The following is a 17,052-nucleotide window of genomic DNA, read 5'->3' as shown; positions in this document are numbered from 1 at the left end:
AGCTCTCGGCTTGCAATGAATGGTCCGAGCGCACCCAGATCTGCCCCCCTCCTCCTGTTTGCCTTCCATCGCCATCTCGGATGGGGTGGGGCGCATAAGTGCAGATGGATATTTGGGGGGGGGGGCTCCGAAGACAAAGAATTGGACATCATGCCTGGAGGGGCTCTCCAATGTGGTCTGTGTCCCTTTTCCTCTCTCATCTTCCCTCTTTCCAAACTTGTAGGAAGCTAATGGAAAACAAGCACAAATCACCAAGCTAAAAAATCTCTATGTGGTTCCCTTTCCGCCCACCTGTCTTTCCTCCTCCTTCACCTTCGTCTGATCCTGGTCTTAAAACTTTTCAGTTCCATAGTGGCTTATGGAGAGGCGGCTCTTCCCAGCCTCTTGCCGGTTCCTTGATCTCCAGTTGGACTTTATTGGGCCAGATCCGATGGACCTTATGTAGACTGAGCTTATACTCCAGGAAAGGGGAAAAAAAAGATCTTCCTCTCCTTCTCTGAAACTGCTGTCCTTCTCCTCTTTCAACGTCCATTAATGATCCTTTCTGTGCCTGCAAGGTAGGACTTGGCTTTTAACCCTCTTGAGTGTTGGAGTCTGCCTGGAAGTTGCTCTCAGGAGGCCTTAAGTGGACTAATGTAACAGTGTTGGAAGGGACCTTGGAGGTCATCTAGTCCAACCCCCTGCTCACGCGGGAGACCTGTACTAGGGGGATTTGAACCGCTGACCTTTCTGATCGACAAGCTCCGTGTCTTAGCCACTGAGCCACCTAGTCAGACTCTTTCAGAAGTTGAATTTCGAGCAGGGTGGGAGGGGAGGGCTGGCAATTATTATTATTTTCCCCCAAAATGGTTTTGTTGTTTTTTTTTTAAAAAAAGTCTCCTTTCCGTGCAGTTTTATGTCACTTCAGTTCCTTTCGCTGAGGTTCTCAATAGCCTTTTAGTCATTGAGGATTTCTCTCTCTTGTCCAGGCCGAAGCAGAGGTGGCTGCTCTCAATCGCCGGATCCAGCTGGTGGAAGAAGAGTTGGATCGCGCCCAGGAGCGCCTGGGCACAGCTGTGCAAAAACTGGAGGAGGCAGAGAAAGCAGCTGACGAGAGTGAGAGGTATCCAAAGGCGGATCTGGCTGAGGAAGTGCTTAGTCTTGATTTTTGGCGGCAGCTCTTCCCAGTCAAGAATACAGCTAATTCTTTGTCAATCCCAGATTCTAAAAATCTTGGTCCTCATTCTGACTCCTTTAGATTTAAGGGCTCTCCAACCTTGGCAGCTTTAAGCCTGGTAGACTTCAACTCCCAGAATTCCCCAGCCAGCTTGTCCTCCAGGCTTAAAGTTGCCACCCTCCTTTAGATAACCAATTGGGATCAGCACTGCCTTATTTCAGTAGATGACCATGAACTTAAAAGTTCACATAATCAAAGGAATATACAGGTAGTCCTTGACTTACAAGAGTTCATTTAGTGACCAAAAAGTTACAACGGCACTGAAAAAAGTCGACTTAGCATCATTTTCCATACTTACGACCATAGCTGCATCCCCACGTTTTCATGATTTACGTTCGGATGCTTAACTCACATTTAGAACGGTTGCAGCGTCCCGGAATCATGCGATCCCCTTTTTTTGCGACTTTCTGACAAGCAAAATCATTCGGGGGGGAAACCAGATTCACTTAGCAACCATGTTGCTAATTTAAGACCTGCGGCGATTCACTTAACAAATGTGGCGAGAAAAGTCGTAAAATGGGGCAAAAGTTGGCTACCAAATTTTCTCACTTAGCAACATAGGTTTTGGGCTCCATCGTGGTCATAAGTTGAGGACTACCTGTATATATTGCCCATGTCTTTGCCTTCCTACAAATATTCTGTAAAAATAAGGGACAGAGAATACTGTGGCAAACAGTGTAAAGTTAGATGTGCCCTGACATGTTCAGAATAAGGTCATTATTCATTTTACAACGTTTCCCCCTTGATTTGGAGTCAGATTGAGAGCCAGTTTGGCGTAGTGGTTAAGGCATAAGGCTTAGAAACCAGGAGACAGTGAATTCTAGTCCTGCCTTAGGCTCAAAGCCAGCTGGATGATCTTGGGCCGGTTAATTCTCTCTGCCCTATGGCGGAAGCAATGGTGAATCCCTTCTGAAGAACCTTGTCAACATTAGTGCACAGGCTTCTCCTTGCAATCTTTGAGAATCAGACATGATTGAATGGAAGAAAAAAGTTACATGGATGAATACAGACCTCGGGTCATTTCCATCCCTGGCTCTGTTAGCCTGTTTTGCTGGGTTCCACCACAAAATCGCGGATGACAAAATCGCGTTCGACGAAAGCGCGCATTTGACGTCATCACAGCGCGACGAAAACATCGCGTTGTGATCGATAAATGTAAAAATAAAGCGAAAACCTTACCCTAACCCCCCCAAACCTAACCCTTAACCTAACTGCTTTAATTTTATTTTTATTTCAATTTTTAATTTTTTTCGTCGCGCTGTGATGACGTCAAATGCGCGCTTTCGTCGAGCGCGATTTTGTCGTCCGCGGTTTTGATAGGACACGGTTTTGCTGTCTCTCTGAGACTTAAACCACAGATTGGCCATCTATGAGTTTAATTTTGCATGTGTCCCCCAATACTCTGTCCTGTTAGAATACAGTGACAAATTGCTAATTATCAGCCATGTAATATCTCCCCAAAATTTAAACATTAGAATGTTCTTTTCCTAAAAGCCTGCAAAAGCATTGATTTTGAGGCTGACCGCTGCCTTCACAGCCATGAGAAAAGCATGTACCATGAAAATTTGGTCTACTTTAGCTTTAAATAGCAAAAAAAATTATGTGGTCTAAGTCAATAAGATATTGCGTTCTTGGAAGTTCAAAGAATCCAAAGTGGCCTAATAAAAGTGACTTTAACAATAAGGCAGCTTAATGAAGCAATCGGAGAATTACTTCCTTGTAAAAGGAAATCAGAGCTAGAGACATTTGTATACTAAGCTGCCTTAATCAGCTACTACACTGTGAGCTTTGCTTCTGGTTTACCAAATCTGTATTCTTGGTCTTAAAGAGAGTCAGTTAAAACATCTTAAAATGTCCTGACAAGTCCTGACAAGACACCAGAGGAATGAACAAGAACAAAGGTTTTTACGCTGTTCAGCTCACATGGCTTTCTTTGTTGGTTACTCTCGGTACTTTCGGATATTGATTGCCGATGGAAGAGGGCCGCAAGCATTTTGCACACATTCAGTGGTACAGGTAGTCTTCAACTTAAGTTCATTTAGTGACCGTTTGAAGTTACAACGGCACCGAAAAAGTGCCTTGTGGACTGTTTTTCACAGTCACAACCATAGCAGGATCCCCATAATCATGTGATCAAAATTCAGATGATTGGCAACTGTCTCGTATTTACGATGGTCGCAGTGTCCTGGGGTCATGTGATTGATCCCTTTTGGGATCTACTGACAATGGGGAGTCCAGTTCCACTCAACAACTGTGCTACTAACTTAACAACTGCAGCGATTCACTTAACATCTGCGGCAAGGAGCTTCGTGAAACAGGGCAAAATTCGCAAGAGCTGCCTCGCTTAGTGACATAAATTTGGGGCTCCGTTGTAGTCATACGTTGAGGACTACCTGTGATGTACCTTGTTTTAAGAATTTTTCAGAAGTTCTCACAAGGCTAGGGAGTTTGTTTATTTAAAACATTCATGCAGCTGACCATATTCTAACCAACTCTGGGAAGCTCCCAATAAATAGATAAAACAATATATAAAATCATATTAAAACTATAAAACTAAATGGATAAAAACATTTGAAAACCTGGCACCAAGTCAACCTTTTACTGTGCCATTATTCAATCATCTCCCAGCGTTTGGGGGGGCAAAGCCAGGTCTTCAAAGCTTTACAAAAGTTTAGGAGGGTATGTATACTTTTTTTTTAAAAAAGGAAGATATCTGTTGAAATTATTAATATGAAAGGTGTTTATTGAAATGAAATTACTAATACTATCAACATTAAATGGAGTCTGCTCAGACACTGAAATACACCATGCAAGCGAGATGAAGAGGAGGAGGAGAGAAAGAATGGAAAGAGGAGAAGAAGAGAGGAAGGGGAAGTAGAGAAGGATGATAGAGGGAAGAAAGGAGGTAGGGAAGAGGAGAGAGGGAGAGGAGGTTGAATAACCATCTATATAATATATAATGTGTATGGAAAGCAGAAGAGCAAATGATAGTCTTTGGGGGTTGATGGTAAGAGGAACAAAATAGTATTGGTTATGATGCAATGGTATATATATATATGGTTATTTGTATGAAAATAAAAAAAACTTTAAAAAAAAGTCTAGGAGGGCAGAGGTTTCCCGAATTTCAGGGAGAAAGGTGTTCCATAGGGCAGGACTTCCACTGAAAAGCACACTTCCTAACTCCCATCAGAAATCAATATTGAGGGGAAGGGGCTAGGAGCCTGCCCACCTTAACTGCCCTGGTGGAATAGGTAGATGTCTTTAGGGAAAGGTGGTCCCTAGATATGGCCCTCTACTGTATAGATTGCAGGAGATTAGCCACTGATATCTTCTACTAAACTATTTCTCAACTCCAGCGCCTTTAATATGGCTGGACTTCAACTCCCAGAATTCTCCAGCAAGCAGGAGTTAAAGTTCCAAGATTTTAAAGTTGCTGAGGTTGTAAAACGGTGCTCTAATAATACAGCTACAAGAATTAATGACGTAAGGAAAGCATGCTGACTATGGCTCTTTGAAGCCTTTCTTTCTGTTCTGTGGTGTATCTGTTAATTTGTATGAGTGCATTGGGAAACACAATGCGGTTTGTATACATTCTCTTCTGGGCAATGTGATAAGAAGGGTTTACAATCCTAAACTTTATCCCCTTGCCTTCCTCATTGAGAAGCATTGGGAAAAAATATTGACTTATCTAGTTTTCAGATTCAGCTTTCCATTTGCCAGCTTCTTTTCCCAACTCCAAATTTAGTCCTGTTCTGCTCAGTTTTCAGACAGATAACTTGCTAGCAGGAAGATAGATAAACAAAGTTTTGGTCCCTTTTCATTTTGTTTTTGGAAAAAATAAAAATAAATAAATCTAGAGATTATATCACAATGGTGACTATATATTAACAGTCACTAGAATTGTAATAATCATGTTTTGAAATGTATTTAAATATTAGTAGCTCGGGTTGGAAGTTAGCCTGTTGGTTTGAGCTCTGAGCTTGGCAATTTGGTTGCAAACATTTCATCACCATTCAAGGAGACATCGACAGTATGTTTGAGTTGTGCTTGTCTAAAGACCTGTGTTCTGACAGAAGAGCACTACTCAAAACACACAATGTCTCCTCAAATGGTGACAAAATGTTTGCAATCAAATTGCCAAGCTAGTTGAGCAAATACTTTACTGTCAGTTGGTGAGTGAAAAAAACTATGAAATATAATCCAGTAAATAATATTACTACTATAAATTGCTTTGCGCTTAAAAGGATGCTAAGGAAAAGAACTAAGCTGCTCTTAGTGATTATTGTACCATTTATTGATCTACTATACTTTTCCTGATGTTGTGTTGTCCTGATATGTAAGAGAATAACAAGAGTTGGAAGGGACGTTGGAGGTCTTCTAGTCCAACCACCTGCTCAAGCGGGAAATGTGAACTTCAACTCCTAGAATTCAAAGTAAACATTAAGTTGATTTATACAGAGCCATAAAAAGTACTGTATAAATATAAAGACAAATGAGTACAATAGTAGATGGTAGAAGCATTATGCGCATGAGTGCTTATTTAAGTAGAAAAGTCTAAAAAAATACCCACAACGTATAATAATAAAACATAGAGGGATACAGAGATTCAGGAACCCATTCCTAGAAGGTTTGTAGTGTGGACAGACTAGCCAGGATTAAGTTCTATTATACACATAAGATCGGTCACATTTTTCCAGTTGTTGAACAGACATGAAAGTTGCTGCCCGTGCATTGGTCTTGATAAACACTCCAAATATGGATTCCCACCAAGACACACATAACATCTGTAGACAACTTTCCCAGAGGGTTTAAAACACTACTTTCCGCTCCTTCCACAGAGGTATGAAGGTCATTGAAAACAGAGCTATGAAGGATGAGGAGAAAATGGAGATTCAAGAGATGCAGCTGAAGGAAGCCAAGCACATTGCTGAAGAAGCTGACCGCAAGTATGAGGAGGTAAAGCAGCTCTCCCGAGAGAGGGGAACACCTGGGAACAGTTTGGGGCAGGGAGACATTCTTAGGCACCTGTCGTGCTGCGGGGCATTCCAGCAGTTTGAACTTATTTGGAAGCTGGCAAGCACAGTTGCCCTAAAGAAATGAGGAAAAGGCTGCAAACTTCAAAATGTCATTTGTCACCCCGTCTCCCAGCCTATTTTGGTGGAATAACAGCCCAAAAGGTGAAGCTCCTGGGTTTTTTTTTCCCCTGTAGGAGGCCTTGGGCTCAGTTCCTCCAGTTTAAAACTGCCTCTGGCAGCATGTCTGGGAAATCCTTGCTCCGCTGGAAAGATCTGGAGTAAGACATAAAACTTGGCTAGACAAGCCACAAAGTGGGCGGGGACTAGGTAGTTTCCCAAGAGCCCGAGTTGCGGTTTCAAAGGTAGTTATAATGAACAAGGCGAGTTTCTATGATGCCCCGAATCTTAATTTTATTTTGATTGAATTCCTGTGCTTCTCGTGAGCCTGGTTTGCGTGTTCCCTTTGGAATGTGCTCCAGTCTATGTTGCAAATTTAGGACTTAACATTTCAAGTTAAAGCCTTGAGAATAACCCTGGCAGAAGCATTATTTGCCACTCGGTAACCAAACAGAATCGCTGAGAAAATATCAGGGTGATCAGCGTTTCACCACCTCAGCTGGACTCCGTAATTTTCCAAGGACGTGCCAATTTTATTTAAGTGCCAGTTCGCTATTTTTGGAATGTAGAGGAGTGCAGATGTTGACCGTAATAGATGCTTTATGTTGGAACTGTATTGTTTGGTTTTTAATGATGTTTTTTTTTAAAACTTTCTCCAGGTTGCCCGTAAGCTTGTCATTCTGGAGGGAGAACTGGAAAGAGCTGAAGAACGAGCTGAGGTGTCTGAACTGTGAGTTGATAGTTGCTTGTCAGAAATCTGATTAAGGCAAGAAACTCATTAGTTACCTTCAGAGTAACTTCTAAAAAGTGCTCGAGGGCATCCAGAATCATCTTTCCCAACCTGTGTTCTCTAAGCACTTTGCACTTGCTATAATTTCTGGGCCACTTTTCAAGGGAAATTCCATGTGGGGCATTGCAGCTAATAATTAAAGCTCTTGGACACAAGCTGATTGTGCCTCTTGGCTGTCCGTACGCCTGTTTGAGCTCTACTCAGAAGATTGACACTTGAGAGTCATCTCTCTGAGGAACTATAGGTTTACTTGGTTGTTTTTCAGCTTGTTTGCCCTCATCTAACCTCCTATGGTATGTGAGGATGGTCTTGGATATGTGTAACTACCGGTATACCAGGGAACCTTGAGTTGTATGTTATCCGCATCTCTCTCTTTCTCTCTGCACTTCTAACCAATCCATTCCTGAAGAACTCTGGCGGCATGCAGCAGTGGGGAAAAATTATAATAATCTCCCAAATTACCGTATTTTTCAGATTATAAAATGCACCTTTCCACCCCTAAAAGAGTGTGGAAATGTTGGTGCTTCATATACACCAAATACAGCCATTTTTGGCCTCCCAAAGCCCTGCCCTCACAACCAATTTTTGCAAAAAATGGGTGAAAAACAGGTTGTTTTTTGCAAAAATGGAGGCATTTTCCCCTTCCTCCAGCCCCCAGAAGCACTCTGCAGGCTTCAGCAGGGCTGGGGGAAGGGAAAAACACCCAAACTTTTCACAAAAATTGGGGTGTCTTTGCCTTCCCCCAGTCCTGAAGTCTACAGAGTGTTCCTGGGACCCAGGGAGGACAAAAATTGTTTTTCTTACTTACTTCTTCAAAATCCTGGTGCGTCTTATATACCAGTGCGTCTTATAGTCCAAAAATATGATAATTATAGAAAAGGAACACCTCCATACAAGGCCAGGATTCTTGAAACAATGCAGCCTTGACTTCCTTAAGGAGTACTCACAAGATGAGAGCTGGATGTAGTGACTTTTGTAAAGATGGGCAGTCGTAATTCCCACCCTGTGAAGATCACAAGAGAAGAACTTTCAACAGGCGATGTGTCAATCACCAGATGGGCAGATTACATCCCAGTGTCTTGTGGCTTCAAATTCCCTAATAATGTACCGGCTGTTTTATATAGATGTGAAAAAGTACTGCAGAGAGAGTACTTTACAGAATAATTACTAAATGCTCAAGACACCAAACACAGTTCCCCCCACTTTTTAGAGCAAAATCACTATCACAATGTCGCTCATTACAACCTTATAGGCCCAATCCAGGAGGTCCTCGTGTTTAATGGTGTGAATTATTTCATCAGAATGACGGGGGTTGATTCCATCCCTAAAAAAATCCAATTGGACTGGGTTCAGATAATAGCAATAACATTTAGACTTATATACTGCTTCATAGGGCTTTACAGACCTGTCTAAGCAGTTTACAGAGTCAGCCTATTGCCCCCAACAATCTGGGTCCTCATTTTAGCAAACTTGGAAGGATGGAAGGCCGAGTCAACCTTGAGCCTCATTAGGATCGAACTCCTGCCTGTGGGAAGAGTCAGCCTGCAATATTGCATCCTAACCACTGTACCCCCATGGCTCTTATATTTAGGATGATTCCTAACATCTGAGAGCAGGTCATCTTTTAATGCATGCTGAAATAGCATCTTTTCCCTCAGGACTTGGGGAGGGTGTTCCTGTTACATGGGAAGGATTTTAATTTTCCCCACACCTCATATTTTGAAAATATTTTATGTTTTCATTATGGGCTGTCTTCTTGAGAGGTTTACATGTAAGGATGCTGGATAAATATAAATTACAAAATAGGTGAAACAATATGTCAGTAAAGAGGTTCTTAAGACTTCTGAGGGCAATGATGTTTTCCTTTAAGTAGTAGAAGACCAAGAGATGACTGTGGATGATTTCTTTTGCTTTGTGTAGGAAATGCAGTGACCTGGAGGAAGAACTCAAGAATGTCACCAACAACCTGAAGTCCCTTGAGGCTCAGTCAGAGAAGGTTGGTGGTTCCTAATCTTTTAAGAGACAGGAATTGGGTTTCCGTGTTGTTGTTTTTTTGAAGGTTCAAGAATAGATGGGATGGATAGGCCTCTGCTCTTATAATGAACCCCTGATATGATTTCCTTTCCTTTTATATTCTTCTTTAGTAGCCTGGGGTTTTATCTTCTCTGCTGATACCTATTAAGAAGGTGAAGCAAGGTGGATGGACTCAGTTACTATGGTGAGGGATTCACCATTGAAGAATGAAAGTTAGGTTAGGGATAGATAGTCAAGGAGAAAATCCAGCTACGTGGTCGATATAATAGAATAACAGAGTTGGAAGGGACATTGGAGGTCTTTTAGTCCAACCCCTCTGCTCAGGCAGGAAACCCTACACCATTTCAGACAAATGGTTGTCCAATCTCTTCTTTAAAACCTCCAGTGATGGAGCACTTACAACTTCTGGAGGCAAGTCGTTCCACTGATTAATTGTTTTAGCCATCAGGAAAATTCTAGGTTGTTCTCTCCGTGATTAGTTTCCATCCATTGCTTCTTGTCTGCCTTCAGGAGCTTTGGAGAATAGGTTGACCCCACTTCTTTGTGACAGCCACTTAGATATTGATGTTTAATTGGTGTCACTAAAGGTTGACACCAACTTGATGGCACATACTCAATTGATCTAGTGAGGTCTAATTTTTTTTGAAGGGAGCTCCATATGCCAGTAGATGAATAGATATAAAAATACTAAATAATATCTATTGGATATTCATCTATTGCAAAATACACTATATTGCCAAAAGTATTCGCTCACAACTGATTCTGATTATGTGGATGGGTGAGCGAATACTTTTGGCAATATAGTGTATATCAACAGGCGATTGATTTGAAGCTCATCACTTCAGGGTAAGAAAATAGCAGGGATAAGTATTTTCCTTGCCCTCCGTGCATCCTTAGCACCATTCCACACAAGTCTATTTTGAAACCAAGCAATCCATCATTTGGAGGATGAGTTGGCAGGTTTCTATGCATGGAGAGGTTTGAATGCTGAACCAGATTGAAATCAAGGGTCAGCCATGGAAGCTCACTAGGTCACTGCCTCTTGTCCCCATGGACTGATGGAGATACAGTTGGAGAAGAGAGTATTGTATGCATTAGGAACTCTTCTTAGAGCTAGGTAGCATTTCAAAAATCAGGGGAATGCACTTTAACAAAAAATCTCACCTGCTATAGCTATGTCAGTCTTGTCCCAGGAAGTAACAGGACTGTATTATAGGACACTGATTATGCTGTATCGTTAGTGTTTGCTTTCAGGAATCATGTAAAGGAAGTCCTCAACTAAAATTTAGCCTGAAATTTATATTTCTAAGAGAGATATTTGTTAAATGAATTTTGCCTCGTTTTATGATCTTTCTTGCCACAGTTGTTAAGTGAATCACTGCATTTGTTAAGTTAGTAACCTGGTTGTTAAGTGAATCTGGCTTCCCCATTGATACTGCTTGTCTGACATTCGCAAAAGGGATCACATGACCATGGGCATGCTGCAATGACAATAAGTGAGGAAATGGTCATAAGTCATTTTTTCCAGTGCTGTTGTAACTTTGAACTATCCGTAAATGAACTGTTGTAACTTGAGGACTACCTGTAGATGTTCTCCGGGGTGATCAAGGTCCATCAGATCTTGCCATTATACAGGTAGTCCTCAACCTACAACCACAGCTGAGCCCAAAATTTCCATTGTTGAGCAAGGCAGTTGTTAAGTGAATTTTGCCCCCTCTTACGACCTTTATTGCCACAGTGGTTAACTGGATCAGTGCAGTTGTTAAGTTAGGACCACGATTGTTCAGTGAATCCAAATTCCTCATTGACTTTGCTTGTCAGAAGGTCACAAAAGGTGATCACATGACTTCCGAGACACTGCAACCATCATAAATACGTGTTGTGTTTTTAGTAATGGTTTATTTCTTCTGTTTTGCTTCTTCATCTTTAAACAATGTTGCTGACATTTAGTGAGCCAATATGTGTGGTTCAAGAGTATCAATAAAAAAGGGAGTTGGTGAGCCTAGATTTCAGGCTAGAGCTGGGGTGTCAAACTCAAGGCCCAGGAGCTGGATCCGGCCTGCGGGGTGCTTAGATCTGGCCCATGGGGCCGCCCTGCAAACAGTGAAGGACTGGCCCATGGTGAGCTACTTGCCAACTCCGTTTTGGCCAAGACAGCCTCCTGCAGCCCTCTACCAGAGAAAACAGAGCTCCATGTTGCACAGCCCCCCCCTCTGAGCTTTATTTTTGCTGGCAGAGGACTGCAGGATGCCATTGCAGCCAAAAACTGGGCTCACAATGGTTGCGCACCCCCCCTCCTCCCCAAGATCCATTTTCGCTGTCAGAAGGTTGCAGGAGGCCATCGCAGCCATAAATGGAGCTTGGGAACCCATTTTCACTGGCAGAGTGCTGGGGCCATCCCAGGCACCCCCGACATGAGTGACATCAAGTTGGCCGTGCCCTCCATGGCTACACACCCCTTCCTGAGGTCAAACACAACCCTACTGCAGCCCTCAATGAAATTGAGTTTGACACCCCTGTCTTGGAGGAAGTCCAGTGTATACGTAATTAAGAAATGAAATGGTTTCAGGTGCTTGTTTTCTACAATTCTCTCTCCCTCCTCTTACAAACAAAATGATTAATGTTAACCTTGTTTTCATAGTATTCTGAAAAAGAGGACAAGTATGAAGAGGAAATCAAACTTCTGACTGACAAGCTGAAGGAGGTGAGTGAGGCCAGTGATCATGTTGGCTTAGAGGTCAGAGAAGGAAAAGTGATGTCCGATCCGTAGTACAACCTTTTCATTGCTTTAATTGTCTGTTCTTAGGCTGAAACACGAGCTGAGTTTGCGGAGAGAACAGTTGCTAAACTGGAAAAGAGCATTGATGATTTGGAAGGTATGGGCTAAAGCTTTTGAAGCTTGGGATGGAAAACTTTTTCCACTGATGACACTGTTTGCATCATTACATGTCCGTGAATTGGCCTCTAGAACAGGGGTTTCCAATCTTAGCAACTTTAAGACTAATGGACTTCAATTCCCAGAATTCCTCAGCCAGCTTTGCTCTGGAAGTTGAACTCTGGAAGTTGAAGTCCACAAGTCTTAAAGTTGCCAAGTTTGGAGATTCCTGTTCTAGAAGGCTTTTTCCTTCCCTGAAGTATTTTATGGCAGTCTCGCTCATTATCTTGGTGCAATTTAAAACAGCACCTGAGGATAAGAATAGCTAAGATTAAACATTTCTCTTTTTTGTTGTGGATTTGATTGGTTGGTGTTCAGGTGAGCAAAGCTCATTCTTTGCAATTTGCCTAGCTTTTGGATTTCTTTTTTAAAAAATTGTAATAATTTAATGAAAAATCTAAGAGCTGAAAGTAGGATATATAATACTGAATAGGGGAGTGCAAAATGTTTTGAATTACAATTGTTTTGAAGGCATAATATCTTCCGAGCTCAAAACGGCTGTCCCAAATTTGAAATATCCTAGTTTGATTTCTTGGAAATGTTTTATGCTGGAAACAACCTTCTTTGGGGTCCAGAAAAATCCAAGGTGATTATGACAGGCCAGTGTAAGCAGCTCAAATTTAAAATGTTCTTCACGCTCTGAAAATTGAATGCTTAATCTTTCCAACATTCTCAACTTTCTGTTGCTGAAATTTTCATTTTCATGTTCCTCTTGCATTTCTGTGTTTTAACATTCATTTCTTTCCCTTTCTCTTTCTCTTCCACCTCGCCTTGCTTGTGGCAACATCTCTGAACTTCCCTATGCGCCTGTTGCTTCATCATTTCATCCTGCCTCTCTCGCCACCCTTTGCTCTGCAGATGAGCTGTATGCTCAAAAGTTGAAGTACAAGGCCATCAGCGAGGAATTGGACCACGCGCTCAATGATATGACTTCCTTGTAGTAGATCAATAACAGGGCTTTCTGTCCTGCTGGGTGTTTCTGCTTAAGCAGCTTCTGCTTTCCCTTTCCTCTGTGTGCTTTCACAATTCTTTTCCTGTAAAAATTGCACTTTGATTAAATATATATAGATATATTTATATATATTTCCGGAATCTTTTCTCATTTGTAGTTTATGAACTACAAACCATTTCTTCCTTGTTTCCTGTATAAAATAATAGTCTCTTTAACTTGAACACTGATTTAGCTTGAACACTGATTTAACAGAACATTACAGAGTTGGAAATTATTTATATAATTCTCCCGAAAATAAAAAATAAATAAATTTCCATTTGGATCTGGAAATCACCCTAACCCAGTGATGGCAAACCTTTTGGAGACCGAGTGCCCAAACTGCAACCCAAAACCCACTTATTTATCACAAAGTGCCAACATGGCAATTTAACCTGAATAATGAGGTTTTGCTACCTAAAATAATGATAACCAAGGCAGAGTTCAGCTAATTGGTCTAAGAAAAACATGACAAATGCACTTTTATGCCCCTTCATTTTTGTTTTGCTTTTGAAATGTTACGTTTAGCAACAATAAAAAAGAAGAACATTTGTAATATCATTTCTCTTTCCCATCCTCTCTCTCCTTCTCTCTCTCTCTCTCTCTCTCTCCCTCTCCCTCCCTCCCTCTCCCCCTCCCTCCCTCTCTGTCTCCCCCCTGTGGGAGAAACACGATGGAGCTGGGTTGGGACAACGGCATATGTGCCTACAGAGGAGGCTCTAAGTGCCATCTCGCACCTGTGCCACAGGTTCCCCACCACTGCCCTAACCCAATAAAATCAGGCCATTTTTGTGGGAAACTCAATCTGAAGTTTTCCTTTTTGGGGTATAAAATCTATCTCCAGCTAATTCCTCCTTTGAGCAGTGGGTTGGGGTTTGATGACCTTTGACCACAGTTAGAACTGTGACTCTTGCTGAACTCTTAAATCTTTCACTAATTCCCTGTCATAAAGGGTTGTGTCACCTTTGCTCCTCCGGATGTCAGACTTCCTGGGTGTTTCTTACTTAAATCTCACCATCCCGGAACAGGTTTCGCTCCTTCTGCTGGCCCTTTGGAATGTGTATCAGGCACAAGAATAACATTAAGATTGAGGGGAAAGATGTAATGGAAGGAATAATGCTGTTTTAAACAGAGACAACCAAAATTGGAACATGAATTGCAGTGTGAATTCAGAACCAGAATTCCTATTCTTTCGAATTTTTTTTCCTTAATATTTTTTCCCCCCATTCTCACCAGAAAAAGTTGCCGTAGCGAAAGAAGAGAATTTGACTCTGCACAGAACGCTGGAACAAACCCTCTGTGAACTGGGCAGCATATAAAATCTGTGGGGAAAGCACCCAAACTTTGAAGGTCAAGAAAACCTCTGACAAGTCATCATGTTTGGATTGGCGGCAGCTTTTTCTAAACCCACTTTTCTTTTCTTCCTTTCACATTCTGCAAAGAGCAAATATGGGACCAAATCTTTTTCTTCCCCACTTTGAAATATTAAGGCTTTAGGCGCACACTTGAACGTAGGCTTCTGTACTTACCCTGTCCTATATGACAAGCACATTTTGAAACTGGAAAAGTTGTCTTTTTAACCTTTTAAAAAAATATATATATGTGGATCCTTCTAAGGTGCTAGGCCCATCCAGTACTGGAAAGACACAATCCGTATGTGTTCTGCAGAAAGCTGCTCTCTTTTTTTGCCAGTAAGTTGCTTTTCGTGGCGGTTTGCAGCCCAAAACACATTTTGCCCAGTGTGTGCGTGCATGCGTGCGTGTGTGTGTGTGTGTATCTGGATGAATCCTCTGTGATAATGTCCTTGGTTTGTTTGAAGCAGTGCCAGAGAATCTTTTTCTGCCTGAGATTCCTGGGTGTTACTGTGAACAAGGGAAATTTCCTTGCAAAACTGTAACAAAAGATAATAAAAGTAGCCTGCACATTCCTTAGGCAGTTCAAGGCTGGAAACACATTTCTATCAGTACAACTGGAATAGAGGGGAGTTCTCTCCCCCACCCTACCTCCAATTCTTGCAAAGGCCCTCCAAATCTCCCCCAGACAGTTAGGGAACAGGGGCACAGTAAGGGGAAGGGCAGGGCTGTTTTCTTGGGCAAATGGTTAATTAGCATAGCACTGGATTCCACAGTGGGTGCCTTAATGATAAAAGGCTGCAACTGTTCTAGTTTAGACCAATGCTCCAAATAATGTCCTTTTTTGGTTCATCTCCTTTTAAGATTTCAGATGCAAGGGGAGGGGGGAGCCTACATTTTCCTGTTGGTCTTCTTTCTTGTGCTCTGATAGGAAAAGAGTTGCTTGTGTTTTTTTTTTTTTTTTACTTCTGTATTTATTCAATTTTACAAGGTGGGAAAAAATTGCCCAAACCAATCTGTATTAAAACTTTCTGGCTCCTGTAAGAGAATCCTGTAACATGATTTTTGATCTAATAATAATTTTTTTTTAAAGTACATATTCCTTGATGTGGCATTCTTAAATAAATACCAAAACGACAGCTGATGATGAAAGCTGTGTTGATAAAACGGAAACAAAAGAGAAAAATGATCTCTGGTGGGAGGTTTCAGCTGCTGAACAGAATATGAGTTGGGAGGGGAAGAGCATGAAATGGTGTGTTCAGTAACTGGTTTTTGAGCTATATGACTATTGAAGCTGAAAAGGCCTATTTAAAATGTGTATGGCTCCAGGTGTTTCTCTGAAAATAAGACTGGGTCTTATATTAATTTTTGCTCCAAGACACATTAGGCTTATTTTCCGGTTAGATCTTATTTTCAGAGAAATATGGTACTAATGGTGTCCATCTGGCTAACATTCTTAACTGGGACCTATTTGGGGGGTAGGATTTACAGGTGAAAGTCAAAAAATTAGAATATTGTGCCAAAGTTCATTTATTTCAATAATGCAACTTAAAAGTTGAAACTAATATATGAGATAAGACTCATTACATGCAAAGCAAGATAGTTCAAGCCGTGATTTGTCATAATTGTGATGATTATGGCATACAGCTCATGGAAACCCCAAATCCACCATCTCAGAAAATTAGAATATTACATGCAATCAATAAAACAAGTCCTGTTGCTCAGTGGTCCAAAGTCCTCTTTTCTGATGAGAGCAACTTTTGCCAAAAGCACCAAAAACTGGTTCAATGACCATGGGATTGCTGTGCTTGATTGGCCTCTCCATTCTTCCTCCATATTCTGGGTCCTCGGTTTCCAAATGAGATGCAAAAGTTGCTCTCATCAGAAAAGAGGATTTTGGACCACTGTGCTTCATTAAGACCAGGGTCAATGCAGCCGTCTACCAGGAGATTTTGGAGCACTTCATGCTTCCTTCTGCAGATGAGATTTATGGGGATGCTGACTTCATTTTCCAGCTGCCCACACTGCGAAAAGCACCAAAACTTGCTTCAATGACTGTTGGATTGCTGTGCTTGATTGGCCAGCAAACTCGCCTGACTTGAACCCCATAGAGAATCTATAGGGCGTTGCCAAGAGAAAGATGAGAGACACGAGACCAAACAATGCAGAAGAGTTGAAGGCCGCTATTGAAGCATCCTGGTCTTCCATAACACCTCAGCAGTGCCACAGGCTGATAGCTTCCATGCCATGCTGCATTGAGGCAGTAATTGCTGCAAAAGGGGCCCAAACCAAGTACTGAGTACATATGCATGCTTATACTTTTCAGAGGTTCTATATTGTTCTATGTACAATCCTTGTTTTATTGATTGCATGTAGTATTCTAATTTTCTGAGATGGTGGATTTGGGGTTTTCATGAGCTGTACGCCATAATCATCACAATTATGACAAATCACGGCTTGAACTATCTTGCTTTGCATGTAAATGAGTCTTATATATTAGTTTCACCTATTTTAATTTTTCGAGTTTCACCTGTATATTACAAATCATGCGAGGTCTTTTTTCCAGTTGAGTCTTATTTTCAGGGAAACACAATAGTAGCTGGCA

At 41.5% G+C, this 17,052-nt stretch overlaps 1 protein-coding gene across 4 annotated transcripts in view; it reads left to right on the top strand.

Annotated features, from left to right (window-relative positions):
- TPM4 (tropomyosin 4) overlaps positions 1 to 15,542 on the top strand; it is a 34,817-nt gene extending 19,275 nt beyond the window's left edge. For 2 of the 4 annotated variants that reach the window (XM_087729404.1, XM_087729388.1), the window contains 7 exons: positions 969 to 1,102; positions 6,055 to 6,172; positions 7,008 to 7,078; positions 9,059 to 9,134; positions 11,814 to 11,876; positions 11,979 to 12,048; positions 14,332 to 15,542. In XM_087729404.1, coding sequence (XP_087585530.1) covers positions 969 to 1,102; positions 6,055 to 6,172; positions 7,008 to 7,078; positions 9,059 to 9,134; positions 11,814 to 11,876; positions 11,979 to 12,048; positions 14,332 to 14,414 — 615 coding nt within the window. In that variant the 3' untranslated portion in view covers positions 14,415 to 15,542. Of the gene's footprint in view, positions 1 to 968; positions 1,103 to 6,054; positions 6,173 to 7,007; positions 7,079 to 9,058; positions 9,135 to 11,813; positions 11,877 to 11,978; positions 12,049 to 12,965; positions 13,185 to 14,331 lie in introns of those variants that run through there. The other 2 variants (XM_087729395.1, XM_087729379.1) reach the window with 1 other exon arrangement.
- The last annotated feature ends 1,510 nt before the right edge of the window (positions 15,543 to 17,052 follow it).

This window comes from Thamnophis sirtalis, unplaced genomic scaffold (genome assembly GCF_051295495.1).
Source record: "Thamnophis sirtalis isolate CommonGarterSnake01/CBP01778 unplaced genomic scaffold, rThaSir2_p1.2 scaffold_1, whole genome shotgun sequence".
Taxonomy (NCBI): domain Eukaryota; kingdom Metazoa; phylum Chordata; class Lepidosauria; order Squamata; family Natricidae; genus Thamnophis; species Thamnophis sirtalis.
The sequence above is the reverse complement of the archived record's forward strand: the minus strand, read 5'-3'. Positions and strand labels throughout refer to the sequence as shown.